We start from the raw sequence: 20393 nt of genomic DNA, 5'->3' as shown, positions 1-20393 counted from the left end.
TTCCGCATAAAAATAACTTTAATGAGCAAGTTGGTGCCATTAATTTAAGAGAAGAAGACAAAGGGAAGGAAAAGAAATAGATGTGATATATTTGATGGTGAATGTTGCACCATTGTATGCATTTAACTTGAGATAGTAAAAAAACCTGCCTTGTGCACAATGCCCAGAGTTTTCCAGGTTATGACAGTAGTCTATTTCTAGCATAACACGAGACAAGAAATCAAGCTGAAAATAAAAAAGTATAGCTAGTTTAGGACTATCCAACTTCAAAGTTATGGGCATAGCTGAGGAAACAAACATAGGTGAAACTATTCTAAACAAAGATTTGAGAGGTTTGAAATCTTTCATACAAATCCTTGTGCATTTCCATGCAGTGGTGAGCTAGTATTTATCCTATTCATAGTTTTCCTTCTATTGTACTCTATAAGAAAAAATTGTGGTCAATTTCTTCTTGATGATTCTGGGTATATTTTGTTACATAGATGATTTATGATTGCCATTGAGTTTTCTATAGAATTGTACAAGTGAAAAACAATGTATTGATGGTCAGGACTATATTATGTCTTTGTGCTAGCACTTTACCCTTGACACTTTGTTCTGTGCTATCAATCACACACAGAATTAGTTTCTGGTACAAACTCAAGAGTGTTTAATTTATAACAAAGTAACACAGGCACATGTTGCAGACTTTCTGCTATAAATGCCTAGAAAACGACAAGAGCTTACTTTTCCAGAGAGACAAATCACAGGTCCAAGAGCAGTCGGTATCCATTTCAAAGTCCAATCAGGTAATCCAACACGGCAGGAGAACAGAGTTTTAGGATGGGGCTGTGAAGTTTTATTTGCTCAGAAGAGCTGGACAGGCACATACTCTTTTCTTATAGTTCTCCCTGCTAACTTTCAAGTAGGTCACTTGACTTTCCTGCTCTATCCTTTGTAATTTGCTATTTGTTGTAGGGCTCAGGATCTCACCCAATTCAGTTTATGGATCAGCTAGCCAAAGTGGCACCATATGTTCTCAAGTGTCTCTTTTACTAGGTCAGACTGGCACTTAGCTTGGTCAAACACTTCAGTTTGTGAATTTGAATTGGAATCCGATTTCCTAAATCATCTTGAGGTTCCATCTACTTCTTGATGTTGGGCTGTTTTGTGTACATCTGTAACATGTATGGCATAGAAACAAATCATCAAGAATAAAATCCTTTCATATTTATTTACACAAGCCCATCAGTGTTTTACATACATAACTATTTCATTGCCAGATTACCCAAAGTGTTTTTCTCGTATGGGTATTATTAAATTTATTTTTGCAGAAATAAAACCATATAGCAAATTTGTACGTGGCATTTCAAAGACTTGGGGAATAAATAAATAGTGTTAATAGTGGGGAATAAATACAGTTAATAGTGGAGAATAGTTATTTCAAATCTGGTTGAAGATAAGAGTTTTTTTTAAAACAACATACAAAAGAAAGACGTGAATTGGGGAATATACTCAAAACTAAGCATGCAGTTTTTATGGCTGGCATTGATTGATAGATTGATTGATGCTAGCACCACATCATTCCTATTTCCTTATAGAAGTTTCAAACATACTGTGGAAGATTTATCCATTTATCGTAAATCATGTGATTAGAAAATGGCTGTGCAATATCATTATTCTATGCTTATGTTGTATTTCAATTTGATTTCAGTCTGGTTGAATACAGTTGGTTGACCAAGATGAAATGGTTTTTGATTGTTCTATTTAGTGGCTTGTGTAAGAACTGCAAAGGGAATTGCATGTGTATTTTGCATAAATTGCATGTGCACCTGCTAATGTCCTATGGAGCTGCTAACTTTGTATTTTTCCAATCATGCTGAAAATAACTTGGATAGGAAGCATTACTGTGTGGGTTGAACTTAACCTATTTCACAAAAGCCATATGTTCTTGTAGGCAGAGTCCTGACTAACATTTTTTTCAATTGATTTTTCAATATTTTTAGCATCTGGTTTCTCTAGGCATATCTCAAAAATAAACCCTAATTAAATGTTGAGAATCTTTAAAGGTGGAGGAGGAGGAGTCTGTCATCCTTGTCAGAACTGACAGTGGTATTTGGTGAAAATGTATGTTTTTAAACTATCAGAATCTTGTAAATGCTTTTAGATTATCTTATGTCCTGTCTTTTCCAGAGCAGTGGATACAGTGGTTTTTGTGTATCCATATATTAATTAGCCATTTCACATTTTGGAAATATTTTGTTTACCAATAAACTTCTTTTGCTGCCAGTTATGTATAATTAAACAAAATAACTAAATCTGAAAAATGGCTTCAAGAAATAATCAGCACTTAGATTTTAAACTTTGACTTTCTGCATTTCTCCATAACTCTCTTTACGGATATTGACAAGTTTCAAGTTTTACAAAAGCATACATGCTTTTTTTTCTGCCTTAGCAAAACTTCTCTACCTCTGCAAAAATGAATATGCTTTATGTTTAGTACAAAGTCATTGTCTCCCCAGTGGTCCTAGTATCTAGCTGTTGCTCCTGAATGCCAGGTTGGCCTGCAATAAGCCTTCCTCATCCAAGATTTAATCAAAAATGACAGGCATGTATAATTTCAATTTGGATTAGCACGAGAGGGTTCTCATGAAGATGTGCCCAGGCAAGTATATCATTAATTGCAGCCACAGGACAGGTTCATTTTTTTTATCATTTAGGAGATTTATGGCTTCTAGAGATGGGTCTATGACAACTCACCATGGCCAACTTGCCACAGCCAACTCGTGGGATAACTCCCATGGCCAACTCACCATGGGGCAATTCATCACAGGACAATTCAAGGCTGTATTAATCATTTCATTCAATTACTTTTATTATCGGTGACCACATTTTCATTGAAATTATATTTCTGGATTGGCTTTAATTTTATTATTATTAGTCATGGTTCCATTGAAATTAAGTTAACTTTTGGATTTGTTGAATTGTCCTATGGCAAGGTGTCCCACGGTGAGTTGGCCATGATGAGTTGCCCAGTCTAGAGATACTGCTTTGTAGATAATTGGATGTAAGACCCTACATGTGAAACAACTATAGAAACAAAAAGGACCTCTGCTGCTATACCAATCTCCCTGCCTACTTGAGCTGTTTTATGTTGCAGGGTAGCGGTAGAATGTCCTATCCTTGTATGGCTGCAAGATTCTAGCCCACTTTCTCTGGACATGGAGTCTGAAGCAGCTTGGGAATCTATGGCCACCATGACAACTATCAGCCTGACTCAAATAATCATTTTGTGCAAATAGTGATCACATATGAGATCTGATGTTTGTCTCAGAGGGTTGTAAAATGATATGTGTATTTGAGATATCAACATCAGTCTCTTGTTATGGTCTGGTTACTCTTTAATTCCTTTTAAACTTTCCAGTGCTGGTGTGCACTGCAGTACAATAGAGCCTCTTTAATTGGTCGTCCCCCAAGCCTGATACAACTGGATTTCAGAGTGAGCTTGGGAAATTCCCTAGGCTCCCAAACAATGGCCTTTGCCACCATTTGGAATGAAAAAGTGGCAATGCCTTTTAAACTGGATTGCACCTGTGTGGCCTCTCCCCACATGCGGTTTCTGGGGACTCCCTGATTTTGAGGTGCTCTGGAAGATGAAATAACAAAAAGGATGCTTGAAAAAGAAAGATGTTTATTACTGTGATGCAGCTTTTTCCTGGAGGACAATAACATACTTTGCTGTGCCAATCAATCTTCCAGAAATATATGAGAAAAAGAGCAGGCATCTTTCCAAGAGATCCAGTATCAAATAACAGATTAAATCCCAGATGTCTTGGTTAAATCAGCAGTCATCGTATTTGGTGTCTCAAGCCATATTTCAGATGGCGGTAAGGATGAAGTTTTCTAAAGTATGCAAAAGTTATTAAATGAAATGAAATAAATATGGCCCAATGGGGGGATGGAGCCTGCAGGTTTTATACTATTTCTTTGCCCAAAGGTGAGTAAAAGCTAAACAGCCTAGGTATCAAAACAAGCCAAACCAGGTCAAGTCCTCTTGTTCTGACCTCCCAAACACAACAAGCCCTTTGTAGTTAATGAAACATACGCTCTATTAGGAGCACCAGCAGCCCCTCTCTCACAACAGGCTACAAAGTCTCTAAGTCCTGTGGAAAGTAATGCACGCTCCCTTTCCACCTGAACTGGCCCAACACACCAGGAGTCTCTATCTTCGCACACTTGCAAAGGAAGTCCTGGAAGGTGCACTCGCTTTCTTCCAGCAGCAAAGACACACACAACACGCTCAGAAGGCACTGCAGATTCCAAGAAGAATTCTGATAATTTCCAGACAGGATTCAGAAGTGCAGGTTATCAGTGGCAGACCAGCAGGGAGATGAATACATGTCTGCCATACTTATTCATCTCCACCCCGCTGTCGTTGATCCCAAGAGCTAGAGTGGGGCTTCGCTAGCAGCAGTGACTCTTCCGTCTCAAGGACCGTCCCATAGATTTCTACTGCTCTCCTCTGCCTGCTGTGCATTTGTGCATCAGGCACAGGACCCAGCTGTTCCTCTTCCTCATCAGCCACTTCCAGACCTGGGAGCTGTTGAATCTCCAACTGACGGCTGATGGACATCCCAGGCTCTGCCTCTGTCTCTATCTCTGACAGCTCCATTCCCTCTTCTCCCTCGAAGGTCTCACATTGCCTTGATGGCTCCCATGCTGCCTTATCTGATTTGGCTGCTGAAGGGGCTAGCGGCCGACAGGCCACAACACCTCTCTTTTCTCTGTCAGATACTACACAGAAAACATACACAGTTCAAATATAGTTTCTGTCTCTCCAGTTTTATTATTTCCAAATGTATTCCACATAACTTGTTCTTAGATAAGTGTTCCCCAAGCTCAGAATTCTCTTTTCTTCTTCCTTCCCTTCTTTCTCTTGCTTTTCTGGAAACATCCTAAAATGTTTGAATGTGTTTTAGTCTCAAAGCATCACATTTTATTGCCTTCAGAAAAGTCCTGTATGACTTTTCATATTAGCTCTTACCCACAGTGCAAGTAAGACTGGGCAACATTTTTTTTCTGCTGTGTCCTCATAATCATCTGTTTCACAACTGATATGTCTTACCTCATACTCAGCTCTATTGGGATTAAAGATAAATATTCATCATCATTTTGACATATTTCAATGGCAGCAACATGCTAGGTACAGTCTGCTAGGTTTTGTCACCTTCTTTGGGAGATAACATTACATTTTTTAAAAACTGGAAATATCGCTAAATATAGGATGCACCAATTCTGTATTCCAAATTTGTCGTATATTCAAATTTATTTTTTTAATTTTATAATTTTTATAATAGTATATTGTCAGTTTACTTAAGGCCTTCTCCAGGCTTTTCAGAGTTTCAGAGGCAGCAAGAGCACTGCTACATAAAGCAATGTAGATGCCCAGTGCTTTGACTGTATTTTCATCTAGTCTTCTTAGGAAATTGTATTCTGAAAAAAACCCCTGAAATATTTTAAATGTATCATTACTTGATTAAGCATAATGATTCCTTTATGAGCAGATATCTCCACCCCACAAAGTATTATCACCAATCTTAAAATAAGAATTGGCCCGTGTTCATATTTTTCTTTAAAGGAAAAATCAAGTTTAAACATTCTATTGAAAAAGACTCAAATATTCCTTCATTGCTGAAAATAAACCAAATTCTGACTACAGTTAGAACCAAGGATTGGCCAAGGTGGCAAGGTGCTAGATAATATCCCTCATTTACTGTGAGGTTGACAGCTAACTCCCAATGGTATTGTTTAACTGAGAAAAATTAAAAGCATTACCTTTAAAATGACATAACTTTAATAAGGAGGTCCTGAATAATTTAACTGCTACCATAATCTGTTTAAAATATTTATGTGAAAGCTATATAAATATGTATTGGTTTCAAGTGTCTATCAGTGTTGTTGCAAAATTCATTTTTACAACATTACTACTTTCCCGTGTTTAAGGATATTTTCATCCATCAAAAAGTAATCTCTTTCATCTGGGTGATACTGCTTGCAGTGTTCTTAACCACTAAATTGGATTTATGATTTTACCTTGTTGCAAAAGTTACAAAGGAGAATTCAATCATTTTCCAGGTTTTTCTTCTTTTCCTAATACATATGTTTCTTTTAAAAATATCAACGTCTAAAGCATGGAAGGTTGTTCCAAAAGGCAGGAGCCCCAAGTCTAGGAGGAGTTCCAAGCTGTTTGCTAGCTCTGTTCAGGGAAATATTATCGAAGATAAAATACAACACATCACCAAATCTTTGGCAAAACCCCAAAGCTACTCTGTCTTGCTCGGGTTGATTCAGAGCTGGCTGAATGGCACTGTCTGCCCAGCCAGGGGTAGAAATACATGACTGGGGTATCATCAAGATTACAGGTAATAATGCACCCTGTGCCATTAAATGACATCACCTAGTGATTTCTTGTGTAAATTAAAGAGGAGTGGCTAGAAGCAATAGACTTTTCCCTCTCAATACTGTTGAGGTATAGAGCAGGGCTGTCAAACTCCCAGCCCACGGGCCGGATGCATCACACACTGGCCATGCCCATGCCAGGTTTAGCAAAGGGGAAAAAAGTCCTGATACGTCACGTGATGCCACCGTGATGTGAGTTTGACACTCCTGGTGTAGAGGAAGAAGTAGAATCACTGCAAAACGGTGTCCCACATTCTCAACCTCCAGATGGGTTGCAACATCTCCACCCCGAGCTATCCCGAGCTAATTATCCACATGTGACCACACTTTCTCAGTACTGGAACATGGTCTGAACCCTGGCTGGAAAGAGTCCAGAGAATCTACTTCTTGCAGGGGCCTTTTGAAGTTAAGCTTTTCAATAATTTCTCTAGAAACAGATTGAAAACTGTAAAAAAAAGTTACCCAACGCTGTCTGATCCAAGGATAGTGTATTGAGAAGGAATGTATAGGTATATCCTTTAAGGCAAGTAGCACTACCCTCTTCCACGAGGCATCAATCATCATTTGGAGCCAAACAAATGTTAACTCCCAGGTGTCTAATCCAGAACAGAGATTCTAAACTCACAGCAGTGATCCTCAGGATTAACTAATTTAAACTTTCCAGATAATTCAGATCTTAAGCACTTCCAAAAACTTGCCCAGATGCCAAGAATATGTCTCACGACAGTTCTTCGAAGTGACTTCCTTACCCAAAAGAGACCTGGTTAATTGAAACAGCTGCTGGCCAGCCATCTGCAGATGCAGTAAGAGTGGAAATGTAAGCTTGCTTTGCTGCTCTTAACACAGAGTAAACCCTAATAAAGATCCACTGATGCCCAATGACTTCATCCTTGACATATCACCAGTGGTGCTTTAGGCATCTCTTGCTTCATCTCTTGAAGCTGCTAGGTAAACTAAGAAGCTCTACAGGATTCATGACCTCAGAATTTCATAGAGGCATAATATGGTTCATGATCTGTCCATGTTAAGGTATTAATATCACTCAATCCCAGATCATCACACCACAGCCCCAAGACAAGAACTAGGTCTAATGTGTGTGATCTGTGTTCTGGATCTTTAACAAGTTGGACTATGTCCATGGTTATTACCACAATGGCCACAAACACCTGATCTTCTAAGCCCACCAGATATTCTCAGATATAAATGGTCATTTCTCACCCCTCATCTGGAATTGTGGCTAGTGCTGTACCTGAAATCCAGGTACAGAAAACACCTTTCCAAGTGGGGAACACTCCATGTCCACCAAGTTTCAGTGCTGCATGTCAGACCAGTCCTCTCATTCATGGTCAAGTTGTGAATGAAATAAGTTTGAAGAATGAAACTTAAATTAATGATGCAAAGGACTGAATATGATGGAAATTGAATATGAGAATATTTTAAATAGATAATAGAATTTAAGCATTAGAATAACCAAAATGGTTAGCAAACACTTCAATAAGCTATGTGACACCTACTTAGCAGGTTAATGCATTTGTAGATAAAAATATCTGGAATGCTTGTGCAGATATTACTATTACTTGCCTGTTGGTTGGGGATGTAGATGCATATATATATATCATTTTGCATGCAGTGGTTGCTAAGATCTAAGATGTTGCGTAAGAATTCAAATCATCTGCAGCAAATATTAGATTTTGTAATGCAAGGACTTGCATATGGAGCGACCGCTTGCAAGTTATATACACTTTAGCACTAGTGAATTTATGTACCTTGGTAGAATGTTTTCAAAAATGGGGAAAAAAAGATGGAGAAATGCTAAGATGTGGAAATGCTGATTAATTAACCCTGAATCGATGTGGTTTAAATACAGTAACGAGGGACCAGTAAAAGTCAACGGAGATGGTTCCTCCTATCTTGGCGTTTTCATTTCTTTGAGTCACTCTGTGTTCCTCCTTTGCGTGACATTGCTTGCTCTGAAAAGCAACAGCACGAATCGGTCCGTATATAAACATGGCTTCTGTGAAGGATTCCTTTCCTGAGACCTATATGACCTCCACTAGGCCACACGGCACAATACTCATTTTTTAAAAGTTGGAGCGACGAATGACAAGCCGAACCAATGGGAGGAGGCGGCTTTTAGAAAAAAGGGCTTTTGGCACGGCCAGCTGGCTTTTACTAATTCGCGGCTCGAAAGAGAGAGAGGGAGAGAGAGAGAGAATTAGGGGTGCCCGAGCCTCCGCCGGGATCGAAGAGGCCTCTGGGATCACGCCGAGGTACCCGCGCCCGAAACTTCTCCCCCGGTGAGGCCTCGAGAGCCCAGAAGAGGTCCCCCTCGGCTTCGGAGCGCCGCCATCTCCTGCGACTCCAGAGCAAAGGAGGGGCGGAGGGTTTGCTACGTGATTCTTTTGTCGATGAAGCGCCGCTTATCGCTACTCCCGTCCGTTCGGCATCCGTTACCAGCCCGAGGCGTCCCCTGCACCCCCTCTCCCCGCGACCAGAGTTAGGGCGGGAAGGGCCTGGCGGCGGGCGGCTTGCTGCACCGGGAGGCTCTCACGGCAGCCTCCCCACACCTGCTGCTGTTGAAGGCAAAGGACGGCTCGCCTCTTGCTCCTGCCTTGCCCTGCCTGGCCTGGCGGAGGCGCGCGGCTATGGGAACCCGCGCACCGTGACAGGAGACCCAGGCAGGCGCCGGACCCTCGACGGGAATGTGCAAGCCGAGCCGGCCCACCAATGGCTCTCAGGGACGAGGCGGTGGCGGCGGCGGTGGTAGGCGCCGCCGCGAAGTGCGAGCCTCCTGAATGCCTGCAGGGAGTCCTTGCAGCGAGCATCTCGAGGGCTTGGGCGGCCAGCGTTGGCTGTAGTCTACCGATGCTCTCGCCGCTGCCGCCACCCCCGCCATGCCCTGATCGGAAGAGCACCGAGCCCGGCCCGGCCGCCAGAGGATCCCTTTTTAAGGCTGTCATGCTGCTTGGCGTGCTTTTAGTCCTTTGCCAGCGGGTCCAAGCGGAGCGAGGTAAGAAACGCGCCTGCAGAGCCTGGTGGGTCAATCAGGGAGCGGGAGGCGGGAAGCAAGTCTTCAGTGATGGATAGCTCAGTGGTTGGTGATGGTCGTTTGGCCACAAGCCGCTAGATGCAGTTATTGTTGCCCGAGCACTTCCTCGTCTCGGAATATGCTGCCATTGTCTACTGAGTAACGGGGTTTGCATGAAGCTTTGCGCCGACTTGTAAGGATGATCGGCTATCTGCTATCAGATACTCCCTTTTTAAGCATGGAAGGAGTCTTTTCCATGTAGCGCATAGGGGCCATATTCTTCCATTTCCCGTTTTGCTTCTGTTACCTTAGCAGAAGTTAACCCCTGTCTACAGAACAGCTGCACTTTATTTCAAGATCCAAACCCTTATTTGTGTGGCCGTGGAGTACGTGCTTGGTTTTGGGAATGCTCCGGAAGGCTTTTAATATTTTTAAATCACATAGATTGTTGCCCCCCTTTCTCTCTCTCTCTCTCTCTTTATGTATAACATGACGTTACTTTTCAGTAGGCGTTGGGAATTGTGTTTGTAAAGTTACCGACCGTGTAAGGAGTGCTCTGCGATCTCTCCTTCTAGTTCTGTTCCTTACCTGTTTTATTTTGCAGAGATAAAGGCTGAAAAGAAGATTGTAATTGTTACCTGAATTTGTTTTTGTGATTTGTTTTATCAAAAGGGAAAAAGATTCCTCTGTGTTTATTATTTTTGAAAACCATTCCAATGTAGTATTGTGTTTTTAAAGTAGTAACAAACAGCGCAGAGATTCAAATCAGATTGCAGGGCATGTAACCACAGACTTTTTTTTTTGATAAACATGCTTGGGTGACACAATTACCATGAAATATTTCAGCAATGTATTCATCTACTAGGGTTGTGGTATAGTGCAGCTCCCAAACTGTGGAATCTGAGGAGGATAAGGATTTAAAACTATTTGATTGGATAAAAAAATGTAAATTTTAGTCCAGTGTAACACATCAAGTTTTGGAAGTGTTAAACTTCTGTTCAATTTCAAGAGCAACTAATCATGCTTAAGAGGGGCTGCTGTTGAAAAGATCCTACTAAACAGTATTGGAACTAGTTTCATGGGGATTAAATTTTTATTCAAATCATTGTTATTAGTAATAATAGTTTCTTATTGTTTGCCTCATGTTCTACAAACTTTTCCATCTCTGTGTTTCTAATAGAGGTTATCAGGAATTATAGAGAGTTAGAAATTGTTGGTGAAGTTTGTGACTTTCTTTTCTTTTGAGATTTTATTAGTTGAAATTCTTGTTCTAACCGACCATTGGATGTGGTAGATGTTTTTGTACATTGACTGGCAGTTCTCTACTTCAAGTTCATTGGACCATTTTGTGTCATGGCTTCCTTTGATTGTTTTGCTCATTGCCGCTCCCAAGTAATGACATGGATTCTCCATACTTAAATCAGACAAAAATCACTGAGACATCTCATCGTGCATAGTAGTTCCATTTTAAGTTCTTGTTCTTATTCTCTTAGACTGCAGACTTTATTTTTCTTAGGATGCTGTTTAATTAATGTACTGTTATGTAAGAATTTTTAAAGAAAATTCCTAATGAAATTCAAATGTGGTATTATATGTTATCTTCAACATCATTGATCTAAGAACTGGGTAGATTATCTCCAAATTATGTGCTTACTTTCAGATCCAGTAATTTTCTACTTATGAAAAATGCTTTGATTCATAAATAGTTATATTTATATAAACCTGTTTGTATAATATATGTAAAGTAGACTTGCATTAGTTTGTATCAATAATTCTTCTTTGTGAGCAATATCCAATAATCTTGTAAAGACAGCTCAAGACCTGTTACCTGGCTGGTATGGAGTTAGTTTTCATAATATAATGGAATAGTGCAAATTGTTAATTGGGTCAGAGTATGCTAGAGTTTGCATGAAAAAGTAGATATGAATTTCAGGTATCTTGGTGTAACTACTATATATCATTCTCTGCATAGTTACATGCGTGAAATCTCTGAGAATTTATGTTTAGATCTAGTAGCGTCATATGTTTGTTTATGTGATAGAGGAGCAGATACATGTGGTGACAGTTCCCTTTCTGTTCTCTCTCTGTGTAATATATAGATTATTTTCCACAATTTTCACTCTGTACTTACAGATGACTTCATATGAGAGAAATAGAAATGAAAACTTGTTTAAGTATAAGTAATACCACATTAAAAAAATGTTACATATATCTTAGTAGAAAATTCCAAAATATGAATGAAATAGACAGGAATAAATACATGTGTTGTATATTGAAAATTTTTTATATCTTTATATTAATGAAATGTCTTTACCTGGAAATACAGGTGAATATTGTGTGGCTATTTGACTTATTCTCAATATTTAAACTGTATTATACTATAATATATAATATATAAAATTGGGTGCATTATTTTTCTCAACCATAATTACTTTTACTTCATCATTTCATCAAATATTATTGATTTATGCATATTATAAAATCAGTGTATATTTTTCTCTCATTCTCATTTTTGCATCTACCTACCTACCTACCTACCTACCTATCATTTGCCTGTTTGATTTCAAAAGCTGCCCATCTGCCCATGATTGTGGGCAGTTTACAATAAAAATAGATAAAACACATGCAGTAGAAAAAATAAGAACACATGGCAGCCAAGACTCATAAAACAACTATTAACATAACCAGGAGATGGGCTTTATTGCATTCCGAGGGGCCTTGGCTGGGGCATCAAACCAAGGGTTCAGCTCCTTAAGGAAGGTCAACAGGGACAGATTCAGACTGATCTTCCAAAGTGTGATATTCCACAGGACAGGCATCATGGCAGAAAAAGTGCTCTCCTTTTGCACTCTACCAGCTAACACCTTTTAACGAGCAATATCCATAGCACTCCTATCTTGCGGGATTGGATAAGGTTGGTAGAAATAGATGGGGAAGAAGCCAGGTAACTAATCTGGTCCCAAACCATGAAGGACTTTAAAGGTGACTACCAGCTATTTCTCCTCTTGTATGCAGCCTCTAGACTTTATAATTCTGCTAAGGATCATTTTTCATGCTTTCCGTTAGTGTAACTTCATATACATTGTGTTATTCTGAACAAAATTCTTACTCTGTTCTAAGTGGACTTCACATCTTCCTATGCAAGGAACTTAACAATGGTAATTGGGGATGGCAACTCTGTCACTAAGCAATGCAGTCATGAAGTGCAATATTACATGACTTCTCTATTAATTGATCAGGGCAGTTGCAGCAGTCTTAATTGTTGTTGTTAGGTGACTCCTGTGTGGTTGCAGGAATCATGTGACACAGTCTCGCAGTCTTGTGATTGTTGAACCTTCTCCAGGCTTCCCCTTTGATTTTACTTATTGCAGTGAAGGTCACAAATGGTGAAGATGTGACGGTGGAATGCTGCAATGTCATAATTGTGAGCTGATTGCCAAGCACAGACACTGAGATGGCCACAACTATGGGAATCTGTTTTATGTTTCTCTCATTCACAGTTGAATGAATGGTAATTCAATGAGGACTACTATCACATTATGTTCATTTTGCTTGCAATAAATCTGTTTTATAGTTTTCATATGGGAGTCATCCTTTCTTTTCTTGCGGTTGTTCTACATTCTTATGGTAATTCTCACTTCTTTTCTGTCACATCCAACCCCCCCCCCCAGTCGACTGTTGACGTTACTAAAAAGTCCTGTTTGCCTTCATAAATCCAGGAATATACAGAGTGTAAGTGAGGGCCTCATGTGACTGCAAAATGGATAGAGGTGTGGAGTCCCAGGCAAAATACTTCTGAAACTACCTGTGATATATCAAATGTATAGAATTCAAATTTTTTCCTTCCCAAAATAATACACCTTTCAAAACGATAGTCAGTGATTTATGCTTACTTGTTTAAGTGGGTCAAGACATTTGTTTCTGGAGAAAAGAACTTTCTGGTTGAAGTAAATAAAAATGATAGATATATTCAACTGAATAGTCTCTTTCTGATCCCTAATTGTCTAAACTTCTCTATGGATTGATACTGGTAATAAACATTTGTTTTTGTTTCAGTGCAAATATAGACTTAGGGAGAACCTTGAATTGTATCCAGTGATATCATTCAGCCAGCAAACTGAACAGTGCCAGCAGATGAATTTTCCTTCCAATCTGCTCCAGGGGATCTGGGGATACTCCGAAGCAGTTTTCAAGGACACATAAATGAGGAGAGGAAAGAAAACTGTTATTGCTTGAAGTTTGTTGTGTAATATTGCATCAACATTCTATCTGAGCTTCCCTTTTATCCAAAACTTCAACTTTTCCCCCACAAAGGTCTTTTTAAACCTATTAGTTCATTGTGCTTTGTTGGAACCAGGATTTTTTTTTTTTAATAAAATTTGAAAAACCAATATTATTTTATTAACAGTTTCAGTCATGTACTGTAAATATTTCTAACTGCTCTAGAAATACAATTCTGGAAGTTAGTTTTATGCTATATTTTGAAAATTTTAGTTGCTTTGTAATTTGCTAAGGAATACCTTGGTTTCTTGACCAATGTAATATTTTTCTATTTGCAGTATGCTAAAATTATTTGATATTGTTATTCTTCAAATCAACATACCATTTGAAAGATCTTTTTTTTCACTATAACCTCTTCCATTAACTTCCATTTCCTTGTATTATGCATATATGCTTTCTACTATACTACAGCAGAGACCATTCTCTTGGTATATAATTATTTTATTAGTTTCATATTTCCTTGTTGGATGTTTGCTTTATTGAACTAGAAATCTTGTTTATCAGTTTTCAGTGTATAATATATAATAGTAAATTGTTTGATTCAAGTTATTGTTATGGTCACAAATGTCATGAGTTATTGGTAGCATATATGACTATGATACAGAATATCCTTGGTATTTCCAAGGTAGAATTCAAAGAAAAGTCCTGAAATGCTGTAAAGCTACTGCTAGTCAGCATTTATAATGCAGAATTTAGATGGCTGAATGGCCCGATTCATACATCAAATGGTATTTATAATGGTATTTATAATTTTAGTCCTTGTATCTTCCACTTACAGCATCAGTTAACCCCCAAGACTGCATCACAATTGTGCAGTAGTTCAATATTTAAGAATTTGTCTTTTATTATATAATTTTGGAAAATCCAGTTCTATCAGTACTTTCATACCCACCAATGTGAGTTAATTAGAATTTTGTTGCTTAGCAATGCCTGCTTTAATAAGAACTTCTCCAGATGGTAAATTTAATTCATGTTGTCTGCAACCATATTTTACCCTTTATGCAACTGTTTTGCAGTGCCACATTTAAAAGCAATAGTCTAATATCTACTTCACATGGAGTAGAAGGCTGAAGTGAGATAGAGATAGATAGATAGATAGATAGATAGATAGATAGATAGATAGATAGATAGATAGATAGATCGAGCAAAGGATTGCATTTTTTATACATCAACTAGGATAAAATACCAAAATGTTGAATTATTGTTTTTTCAGAGTTGATAACTTTAAAAATATTAAACTGCTTTCAGTAATTTTTTTGCAGAGCTGTTTGTAGAAATATTTGCCAACTTTTAAAAAAGGCTAGTATATCATCTGTAAATATTGAAAAATGTAAAACTAAAAAAAATCTCCAAATAAGAGAAAGCTATATCGCATGCTATGAATTATTTCAAACACATCTGATACCTTACACAGGGATAAGAATTCTCAACTGCAGGAGATTGTAATTGCACTCTTGTTAAGCAATGGGTAACATATTTTTAGAAGAGTTGTATTTTAGCCACATTAAAAATGTTATTCTATATGGGGAAAGGGCTATATTTCTCTAATTAGACTATCTGGGCGCTGCATGAAGAAATTGAATAACAATTACTGTACACTATTTACTGTAGTTAAAAGAGAAATTTTTGGAATGTGCTAAAACTTTTTTCAGAATGTTGAACTAGGGAAAGTTCAACGTTCTGAAAGATGGATAAAGGGGACATACAACCTTTTAGCAATACTGTATAGGAAATCTTCCAAGATAAAATACTTATTTCTTTCTGGACAGTACCTGTTACACAGAGTTTTGATCATCAAGCTCTTGGGGAGAAGTAATTCTCCTATGAGTTGTTCAGAGCATCCAGTAGTGTGAGGTGCTTCGGTCTCTGCATTCATAGGCTGAGCTTGAATTGAGGAACGCTCCTCCTCCTCCACGTGACTCCTCCACAGCATTCCCCAGTTTTTGCACAGCCTCGTGAGAGACAGGCAGTGCTTTTTCATTACTCCTTGACCAAAACAGGAATTCAATTGTGAGTACAGCAGGTTTGATTCTTACAGTTTTTCTCTTTAGCCTCTTCACAACTTCATAAATTGCCAGACTGTTAAATTAGGGGAAGCGCCGTTGAGCTCCCAAGGAAGGTGGCGGGAGGCTCTGTCGCGGCTTCGCGCCACCCCCCCACACACAGCGGAAACGTGTTACCTCTGCCTTTTCTTGATTGCCGCAGCGTTTTAAATTTGTTCGCTTCCGTTTGTGGCTTGTTTTCTTCCATTCCGAGTCGTATTGCTGTTTCCCCCTCTCCAAACGCCGATTTCAAGCGGAGAGACGTTAATCTCTCTTTTCTCTGGCCGCCTCTGTACTTAAGAGCTTCAGCTTCGTTTCTGGCGGGAAGCCGCCACAGAGAAGCGTGCGAAGAACCTTTTACTGGTGGATGCCATTTTGAGTGCCACCTTGTGGCTGCGCGCCTTTTACCTTCCATTCCCAAGCTGTGTAAAGTATTTAGATTCAAAGCACCAGGATCCTTCCTGGATTCTTAGAGTCATTTACCCTTGTTTTGGCTATATTGCACTCGAGGTTATTTACTTCACTTAAAGATTGCTGGCTTAACCCTCACAGCTCAATCCTCAGCGGTGCAGCAGCAAGCACCCAGGCCTGTGTCCGCCTGTGCAGAAAAGCTGCTGAAGGCCCTTTTATTCCTCTACCTGGGCCTTGGTGTTCAAAATTTGGCTGATTGGTCCTTAGATTGGTCTTGGTTGTTCCTTTCAATATTCCTCTTCTCAGTAATATTGAAATTTATATATATATTTCTGCTCATAGGAGCAATAATAAACACAATTGTAGAAACAATATTATAATAATTATTACAAGTACAATAATCATCAATACTAATACATTATTTGACAGTATAATATTTTAATTTCAATAAAATATTACTGAGGTACGACTCATTATATATATATATGTGTGTGTGTGTGTGTGTGTGTGTAAAAAGGGGGGGGCATAAGTGCTTTATCAGGGCAACCATTCTTGACTCAGATTGGACCCTGGGCATGCCAACCGCCTTATCTTACTTTATATCCAAATTGCTGCAATACAAATTTAATCAGAATGGCAGAAGGTAACACCTCTCAGGCCCCTTCTTTGAAGGCAAAAGCCAAAACTCACCATAAACGCAAGCGGGCTAAAGAGACTTCTAAAGCCTCAGAAAGGGACGCTTTAAGGCACCATAAGGCCTTACAAAAGGAGATTGACAGGCGCACTAGGGAAGCACACACTGTGCCTCAGGACTTCCCATCTTCCAGTCCGTCTACTTCTTCACACCCTCCTGCTCCCCTAGATCTCTCCCTCTCATCCAGGTGCAGCTTGCCCCCCCCAAGGACAACAGGTCCAAGTTCCTGGGACACTGGCCAGAAGAGCTCCAGAAGCCACTTTCACTCCAACAGCCGCTGGTCTCCGTCAAGGTGATACTCTCATTGAGGAGGTCCCAGAAAGGATGAGAACCTGGATGGAGCTGGCTATCTGCCAGGGGATCGCAGCGGGGCTTCAACAAGCAGTCATGCCCAGACATTACCCTGTGGTCACTGACCAAGAGTCACAATCACTGAGGTCCTTGCCCAGGTCGGACCAGCACCAGACCCAGGTATATTTACAAGGAGAGAACCCCTTCCAAGGATGGGAGGAGGAGGAGGAAGTGGATCAAATCATGCAAGCAGATGAGTCCGAATTGGGGTCAATGCAGGATAGTGAGCACCTGTCAGAGGCAGACCCCTTAGAGGGGGAAATGTCTGAGGATGAAGGGCTTATCCCTGACCAGCCCGTTTTTACGGGCTTATTCCGGCCACAGCTCTTCAAATCCCTATTGTTTAAGGCGAAGAACATCACACGCCTAAACAAGCAACCACCATCTGACACACCTATCTCCTCAGGGGAGGGGTCAGAGGACCTGATCTTCAACCAACCAGTTGTTGAGACAGAGGTGATCCCACTTCCACCCATGTTTTCTGACCTGGTGCAGAAGCAGTGGGCCTCTGCAGCGGTGTACACATCCCCAACTGGTATGATAGGAAATATTTCAATCTGGACCCTGATTTTTCAAAATTACTAAGTACCCCCGAGGTAGACGAACCTATAGTGGGTTTAGTGTCGTCCTCTATCCCCAGTGACGCGCTGGAGGTTTTAAAGCCGGAGGAACAATGGGCCGAGCTAGCCCTGCGCAGAGCGCATCAATCTGACTCATGGGCTATCAGATCGGCTACGGCCGCCTCCTTCTTCACGCGGTCATCTCTTAGATGGCTTCGCCTTTTGAAGCAACACGTCCCTACTTCCAACATTAGGGTTCACCAAGATATCGCCAAACTCACTGCTGCTGCTGAATTCTCAGCTGATGCCACCTACCACGCAGTCAAGTTTTCAGCGAGGGCCATCACATCTCATGTCACAGCGTGTTGCTTGCTATGGCTAAGACACTGGCAAGCAGACTTTAAACACAAATCCAAGCTGGCTTCCTCCCCCATTGTGGGAGACAGACCGTTTGGCCCTTCCCTAGATCCATTACTAATTGAAACCCGCAGCAAGAAGAAAATTCTCCCCTTCCTTGTTCGAAGATCAGATCCCAGAACTCCCCAGTCCTTTTGGAGGGGATCCTCTTGACCTTTTTATCAGGGATCCTTCTCCCCCAGATACCAGAGACCCCCATCATTCAGACCAGGACAACAACCTGATAGGTCCGACTCAGTGGACAGGAGTAGAAGGGGTGGTCAACCCAAAAGGGCCTTTCAGGGAGTAGGAAACAGGGCCTTCCGGTGACCAAGATAACTCACGGGACCCATTTCCCATTGGCGGATGCCTTAAATTATTCACGGACCAATGGGACTCCTCTACCTCTGATTCTTGGGTCAGAGACACGGTTAGATTTGGCCTTGCTCTGGAGTTTCAATCCACTCCCCTGATTTCTTCATGTCATGCCGTCTTTCCAGAGATCCGATTAAGCGTAATCTCATGGATTCCGCTATCCAACATCTTCTGGACATAAGAGCCATCCAACCAGTAGCTACCAAGCAACGAGGGCGAGGTTTTTATTCGCCTCTTTTCGTTGTGCCAAAAAATTCAGGGTGGGGTGGGGTGGAGAGTGATACTAGATTTGAAACGTCTCAACCGTTTCCTGGTATATCGCAAATTTAAAATGCATACCCTCCAATCAATATTACTGGGCATCAGACGGGGACGTGCTCACGTCCATAGACTTGACAGAGGCGTACTTGCATATTGCTATTGGCCTTCCTATTATAAGTTTCTGAGATTCTGCTACAATAATCACCATTTTGAATATGTAGCCCTTCCATTTGGATTAGCCTCTGCCCCCAGGACCTTCACCAAGGTCCTCGCAGCGCTACCTGCCCATCTTAGGAAAATCCCTGTTCGCCTCCAGTGTTATCTGGACGATATTTTGATTTTATCTCCTTCCTCCCATCAAGCAGTTATAGACACTCAGACCACATTAATATCCCTACAAGAGCATGGCTTCCTAATAAATTGGAAGAAGAGTCAATTAATACCATCGACTCGAATAATTCATTTAGGGGCCGTTATAGATATGGTGGAAGGCAAGGTTTATCTGTCACCAGATAGACTAAATAGCATTCAAAAACTAGTTAAGGAGATCAGGTTGTTTAAGAGGGTATCCTTATTGGATCTATCAAAATTGTTGGGCAAAATGATATCATGCATTTCTATTATTCCTTGGGCCTCCCTCCACACTAGATCCCTCCAGTGGTTCCTGCTACCATACCAGAGATCCGGCTGAAGCAACTCCAAACACAAAGTCAGGGTCCCACCCAAGGTTCCCATGTCTCTCCTCTGGTGGTCCAAACCGGTCATCAACAGAGGCTGTCTCTTCAAGGAGCCACAAAGGCTCACCATCACCACAGATGCGAGTCTGTTTGGATGGAGAGCTCACGTCCAGTCGCTCACAACCCAAGGCAGATGGTCCGACAGAGAACAGTCGTGCAGCATAAACTGGCTGGAACTTCGCGCAGTACACCTGGCCCTTCACAACTTCTTCTCCCAGGTACACGGTCAGCACATACTGATTCTGACAGACAATGTGACAGCCAAAGCTCACATAAACAAACGGGGGCACACAATCGAAACAGCTAATGAAGGAAGCAGAGCACCTGTGTCGCTGGGTGGAGAACAACCTACTTTCCATCAAAGTAGAACACATTTCTGGCCTGTCAAATACTCAGGCAGACTGTCTAACCAGGGCCACCATAGATCAATCAGAGTGGCACCTCCACCCATCCTGTTTCAAGAAGCAGTGTGGACATTTAGTCACCCGGTGGTGGACCTATTCCCTCTCAACACTCAGCTCCCAAGATTCTTTTCCAGGTACCTATCCCAAGGGGCGGAGAATTTCAACTTGCTCCGCTGCCAATGGCCCCTCGGGCTCCTGTATGCATTCCCTCCGCTTGCACTGGTTTCCAGGGTCATCCAGAAGTTACTAGACGAGAGAGCGGAATTACTTCTAGTAGCGCCTTATTGGCCCAGATGGCCATGGTTCGTAGACCTTCGCAGCCTCCCGGTAGCCCCACACTGGAGAATCCCACCAGACAGAATCTCATTAACACAGGGGCCTCTTCAACATCCGGACCCTCAATGGTTACAATTGA

At 40.9% G+C, this 20393-nt stretch overlaps 1 protein-coding gene across 2 annotated transcripts in view; it reads left to right on the top strand.

Annotated features, from left to right (window-relative positions):
* Positions 1-8523: 8523 nt before the first annotated feature.
* The window catches only part of KIAA1549L (KIAA1549 like), a 169192-nt gene continuing 157322 nt past the window's right edge, over positions 8524-20393 (top strand). The window contains exon 1 of one of the 2 annotated variants that reach the window (XM_087921182.1): positions 8524-9448. In XM_087921182.1, coding sequence (XP_087777308.1) covers positions 9166-9448 — 283 coding nt within the window. In that variant the 5' untranslated portion in view covers positions 8524-9165. The remainder of the gene's footprint in view (positions 9449-20393) is intronic. The other variant, XM_026705910.2, reaches the window with a different exon arrangement.

This window comes from Pseudonaja textilis, chromosome 1 (assembly GCF_049901715.1).
Source record: "Pseudonaja textilis isolate UNSWEBS1 chromosome 1, rPseTex1.2, whole genome shotgun sequence".
NCBI lineage: Eukaryota > Metazoa > Chordata > Lepidosauria > Squamata > Elapidae > Pseudonaja > Pseudonaja textilis.
The sequence above is the reverse complement of the archived record's forward strand: the minus strand, read 5'-3'. Positions and strand labels throughout refer to the sequence as shown.